The sequence below is a fragment of the Vicia villosa genome, linkage group LG7, assembly GCF_029867415.1.
Source record: "Vicia villosa cultivar HV-30 ecotype Madison, WI linkage group LG7, Vvil1.0, whole genome shotgun sequence".
Classification (NCBI taxonomy): domain Eukaryota; kingdom Viridiplantae; phylum Streptophyta; class Magnoliopsida; order Fabales; family Fabaceae; genus Vicia; species Vicia villosa.
The window spans coordinates 64546418-64553283 of NC_081186.1; the positions used below are offsets into that span (position 1 = coordinate 64546418).

Genomic DNA, 6866 nt, shown 5'->3' on the forward strand with positions numbered 1-6866 from the left:
TTATTCATACAATTATAAATCAATTTGTATCTTTTTTTCAATCTATATATATATATATATATATATATATATATATATATATATATATATATATATATATATATATATATATATATATATATTGTTTTTATTACAATGTAGTATGGATTGTTGAAATTTTTTTGTCTGTGTCCCAAATGGCAATTACTATTTTCAAAAACTTAATCGGCCACTTGAGTTAGACTTCATATGGATATATTTGTTAAGATTCAATGATAAATTTTGTAGATAAATTTAGGCTTAATTGTAACTTTGGCCTCCGTATTTTATTTTTTTTCAATTTTAGTCCCCTCATTTTAAAACCACGATTTTGTCCCCCTTTTGAATTTTCTATTGAAAAAGATACAGGAGTAGAGACTAATTTTGCAGATAAAGGCAAAATAGAGGGACAAAAATTGCACAGAAAACTTAAAAAGATAACTAAAATAGTAATTTTTAAAATAAAGAAATCAAAATCAAGAAAAAGACAAAATAGGGGACTAAAGTTGCAATTAAACCATAAATTTACTAAGAAGAATTCTTTTGCATAATAAATAACATTAAGGAAATAAAGATAAAAATTACATTAGAAGAAAAAGAAGAAAGAAATAATAGATTCGAGCATCCAACAATAATTGTATCGAGCATCCAGCATTGACCTCACAGTTATTTCCACCCGGTCCTCCAAACTCTAGTGTTAATCCATTTGTACCATCTTCATAGTATCGAGCATCATAGCATTGATTATTAGAACTTCTTACTTCTCCCATATCTTTTGTAACTGATTGTTGCATTCGAGAATTATTGACAAATGCAAGCTTCTTAAAATGACATGCATGGCCAAAAACACCATTAGGTTTTACTCCATATCCCATGGGAGGGCTAGGAGTATTTGTGGGATTTGTTGTTTTGCCTATCCATACTATTTGATTAGCCAAAGTCATGTTGGAGAATAATGATGAAGGATAGTATCCAATTTTCTTCTCATTTATATAAATCCACCAATTTTTTGTGCTTGAATCCTGCTCATATTAATAAACTTTTGTGAGTATACTATTGTTATTGTTAAGCCAATAGTTGGTTAATAATTTAACTTGTTTTTAATTATAACTTTTAAAATAATATAATTTTGATATTACCTGTAAGATAGCCAAGGAAAGCTCGACAGGAAATTTATCAATAGTTGATGTTTGATTGAATGATTTCCCAATAATAATTGATTTATCGGTTTGAATAAAACCAGGACACTGTAAATTTGTACATCCTTTCTCGAAATTATTACTCTGTCAATTTGAATAAAGTCACCTCAAATTTAAAAGAAACACAGTTTTTTTATTTATATTTATATATTAATATAAATAAATTATCAATATTTATAAATAAAAGTTAAAAAATAAAAAAATAAAAAAAATCAAAATAACATTTTAAAAGTCTTATATACTAAAAACATATATGCTAACAAATTTATAAGCTATCAAGTATTAGCAAAATACAAAATACACAACAAAATACACAGTAAGAAATACTTACCGTCCAAGCGATATAAAGATGAGTTTTACTATCTTGATATAATGAAGGGAGCACCTAATAAAAATATAAGTTAAATTAGATATTATTTATGGTATAATAAATAAAAATTTCTATACACATTATATGCTTAAAAAAAATATAATAACTATATAACTTTAAACTCACATGCCATCCAACTGAAATTGCATCAAAATTATTTGAATCTTGATTTGCAATGAACATAGATGCAACACTCATTTGTTCTTGGTCAACTTTTGGATTATAAACACTAACAGTTCCTCTAACTCCATAGAAAGCAGTGCCACTCATACTTGGTCTGAGGATTGCTCCTGCATACTGTATATTTAAAAGATTAATAATTAGTTCAAATTAATATCAGTACAACATTCAAACAAAAAGATCAAATTTTTATTAAAAAAAGAAAAGAAAACATGAGAATATTTATATGAAGGATATTATTATTTACATTTGTGATCGTCTCCGACCCTGTTGAAACCTCTTGAAGTATATCTCTTGTGCCATGAACAAGAGGACTATTCACCAAACAAAAGAGAAATACCAATATACCGATCATTTTCCCTTTACTTTCCAATCAAATAAAGAAAAACTCGAGAAGTAGTGTCTTGTTTTCAGGAAAGAGAGAAGAGAATAATAAAACTTACACAACACATGGTCTCTTTTTATACTAAATACTATCAATACTTAATTTAGGAAATTAATTATATGATCTTAAAAAAGAAATATTTTCAGAATTTTAATTATCTATGAGAATTAGATATCAATATTTGTACAATCCAACGGATTTTGTGAAATTGTTAACATATTCATCCAATCAAATCATTCATAAATTATTTTTAGATTATTTTTAAATATATCTTAATAAATATTTATTCCTTACAATTTAATTAGATATAAATGAAGATTTGTAACACATTTTTATATTACTATACAATATCTATATAAAAATATAATAAATAAATTTAATTAACTAATCAAAAAAGAATTTAATTGAAATATATCAAGTTGGATTCACAAAATATTTTCACATTTAAATAATTATAAATTTTAAATATTGAAAGAAGTTTGACTTTTATTTTGATCACCTATAAAATAATATAAATGGATGATAGTGATAAATTAACAGTATAAAACTTTTTACAATGATATTGTATAATAATTAATCTCTTCACAAAATGGACCAAAACTCATTCAAAATAATTAAATAACCTATTCATAAAACTATATAAATTTTTTATATAAATAATACAAAATTAGTACATCTAACGAATTCAATATTTATTACTGTAAATCATTGGAAAAGGAAAATATACGTAACCAGTTAAATATTAAAACAAAATAATATCTAAGTATTAATAAAATAATATAGAAAATTCTACATACATAATTATATATACCATGTAATTGATTAAGCTTTTTCCATTCAAGATTCGTTATTAAAATAAAATAAAAATATTAGTCATAAGTATTAAAATAACAAATTACATATTTATTGCTGTAATTTTATAGTAAAAGAAATTATTTCCAAGCATCTCAATATCATTATTTAAGATTTAATATTAGAAAAAAATAATATCTAATTATTTATAAAAGATTATAAAAACACTACATACACAACTACTTGCAATTTTTTTTTAATTTAAACAATTCTTTAAATAAAATTATTCGTAATTGAATTATTATTTTAGTATTTATTATTAAAATTCATATGACAACATTTACTGATCTATTTTTTTATCAGTTTTGTGTTCTCATTCCATTATCCATTTTATTTTATCATGTCAAAAAAAAAAAAACATCAGGAATATCCACCAAACAAAAGATAAATAACAATATAATGATCATTTTCCAATTTCCCTCTACTTTTTCAGTAAAATAAGAGAAATAGTGTCTTGTTTTGAAGAAAGAGTGAATGATAAAACTTACATTTATACTATTTTTTTTTTTTTGGCTTTTCCTTTTTATACTAAATTGTTCAAAGCAAAAGAAATACTATCAATACTTAATTTAGGAAAGGGTAATGCTAACTAGTGTTCCCGAAATACTGGTTAAGAGATTAAAAAGCTAAGTTAAACATAATTTAATAAAGTAAAAAGAAATATTTTTATCTAAAATATATGTATTCAATATATTGAAAACATGAATATTTAACTTTTTTAAAAAATATTCTGTATATTGAATGCATTAAATCTTGAATATTTTCTTTATTTAAAATGTTTAACCAGTATCTCTATGACACTCGTTAACATGAACCTTTAAAAAATATGTTATATGATAATGAAAAGAAAAATATCTTTAGATTTTTAATTATCTATAAAAATTAGATATCAATATTTATACACTGATTGTGTAAATTTATTTACATATTTATCCAATCAAATCATTCATAAATTAAGTTGAAGTTATTTTTAAATATATCTTAATAAATATTTATTTCTTATAATTTAATAAGATGTAAATCAGGATTTTTATTCTAATATTTATTAAGATACGATATCTAGAATCATATTAATTAATGCAGGGGTTGTGTTTTTAGACTGAAGTCGCCAAATAATTCTGATTATTAAAAAATAAAATTAGACATTAAAGTGTGATTATATATATTTGAGCTAATTTCAAATAAAAATATACAAATTTTAATTAACTATTCTTAAAAACTTCAACAAAAAAAGAAAACCATTAAAAATAATTAAATAAGAGATGGAGACACACCTATTAAAAAACTATTTAAAATTATACATACATAATACAATATACAAAATTAATACATCTAACGAATTCAATATTTATTAATGTAAATTATGGAAAAGGAAATTATACGTATTTTATTCAATATTAAAACAAAATAATATATAAGTATATGTAAAACAATATAAACATTTTATAAATAATTACATCATGTATTAGGTTATGATTTTCTCAGTTAATATTCATTATCAAAATAAAATAAAAATTTTATTCATATGTATTACACTAACCGATTCCATATTCATTGTTGTAACTTGTAATTCATAGTAATAGAAATATTTCCAATCCGATTCAATATTCATTATTTGAGACTTAAAATAAGAACAAAATAATATCTAATTATATATAAATGATTATAAAAAATTGTGTTTACACAATTACTTGTAAACAACTTTTCTTTAATTGATATAATTTAAAAGATAAAATTATTTGTAACTAAATCAGTATTTAAGTATTCATTGTTATAATTCACATGATTGGAAAGGCTATTTTCAAGTTTGTTCAAGATAGAATTTGGAGAAAAATCAATTCTTAAAGTAGCAGAAGTCTATCTCAAGTAGAGATGGAAACTCTAACAAAATATGTTATTCAATCTATTTCGACTTATATCATAAGTTTATTTTTGCTTCCTTCCTCGTTAAACGATTAGATTGAGAAAATGATAAACGTTTCTAGTGGAGTCATAAAAAAACAAAGCTAAAAGAATTTGTTGGCTATCTTGGGATCGATTGTCTATGCCCAAAAATGTAGGTGGCATGGGTTTCAAGAATATCGGCACATTCAATTATGCTATACTTAGTAAGCAAGCTTGGAGTCTCATGATTAATCCTGACAACCTAGTCTCTCGTCTATACAAGGTCGGGTACTTCTCTAATTGGTATTTTATGGATTATGTTATTGGACATAATCATGGGCGAAGCTTGGGTCTAGGCCGGGATATGCTCAGGCTCTAGCCCAATAAATTTTTGGGTTAATACCTAGGTTAATATAAGAAAACATGTTAAAAATTTGTTCGAGATAGGAATTGAACCCAATCCCTTCCACTACAAGATGAAGCACCTAACCACTAGACTGCAAGTTCAAAGCTGATATATGATTACATTTAATTATTCTTATAGTATTCAACTTATTATTTGCATTTAATTAATAATTATATACAACTAATTATATACTAGTTATATTAATTTAATTTAGTTTATATTTTTTAATTAATATTAGTTTAATTTAATTTACATTATTTTACTATTAACGTTATATTTAAGTTAATTAATTTAATTTAATCATTTTATATTAATTTAAACAATAACGTTATATTTTTGTTATAATTATTACTATTTTAGTTTATATTTTACTGTTTTTTTATTTTTCTGTTTTTTCATTTTTGTTATATTTTAATTTAAACAATAACGTTTTTTCATTTTTGTTATATTAACGTCATTTTTTCATTTTTCTGTTTTTTTATTTATTTTTTCTGTAATCTTTTTACTATTTAAATATTAAATAAAAATGTATTTAATTATTAGTTTTGAGGTTATTTATTTTCTAACATACGTTTTAATTATTAAATAAAAATGTATTTAAATATTTTTTATTTAATATTTAAACTTATTAAACAAATACAATTAAAACGTATTAAATTCAATAAAATGTATTTAAATATTAAATAAAAACATACATTTTAATTATTAAATAAAAATAGATTTAATTATTTTTTATTTAATATTTAAACTTATTAAACAAATACAATTAAAACGTATTAAATTAAATAAAATGTATTTAAATATTAAATAAAAACATACATTTTAATTATTAAATAAAAATGTATTTTAATATTTTTAATATGTATTTAAAAATGTATTTAAATATTTTTAAATTAATTAATATGTATTAATATAATTAGTTTAGTTTATTTTTAATTTATTTAAATAGCTACAGGATTGGTTTAGTATATATTATTATTATTATTTAACGTAAATATATTATTATTATATATAAAACATAAATATTTAACGTAAGTATAGTATATATATTATTATATATATATAACGTAAGTATAATATATATTATATATATATACCGTAAGTATAGTATAAGATAAATGAAAAACAAATATATAACAAGTTTAAATATTCAGCCTAGTGGTCAGGCGAAGCATATCTTAAGTGGAAGGGTGTGGGTTCAACTCCCACCCAAGACAAATTTTTGGACATTAAAAAAAAAATAAATAATATATTGCAGGAGGGTTTTTCAAATGTCGCCTATATGGCAGGGGGCAAAATAGGTATTAACCCTAAATTTTTTGATTGGAGAAGAAAAAAAAAAGTAAATAGAAAATTAAAAAAAAGACAATATGGTAAACTTAAAGAGGGAAGGAAGAAGAAAGGAAATAAAACGCAGAAGTACAAAGGAAGAAAAACGCAACGACATATCTCTCCCTCTTAGATGACAGGTTTGTTATTTCTATTCTACTATTATTTTCATTTTTTATTGTGCAGAGAGAGAGATTTTTATAATTTTGAGATAGAGATTTGGGGGAAAAGCATGACTCATGA

General features: G+C 22.1%; 1 protein-coding gene across 1 annotated transcript; it reads right to left on the minus strand.

The window, feature by feature from the left end:
* Positions 1–546: 546 nt before the first annotated feature.
* LOC131619217 (protein neprosin-like) lies at positions 547–2122 on the minus strand. The gene is made up of 6 exons (XM_058890340.1): positions 2015–2122; positions 1714–1884; positions 1549–1602; positions 1158–1301; positions 678–1040; positions 547–558 (listed from the first exon to the last, which is right to left on the minus strand). The coding sequence occupies exons 1-6, from the start codon at positions 2120–2122 to the stop codon at positions 547–549; spliced, it is 852 nt and encodes a 283-aa protein (XP_058746323.1).
* Between the last annotated feature and the right edge of the window lie 4744 nt (positions 2123–6866).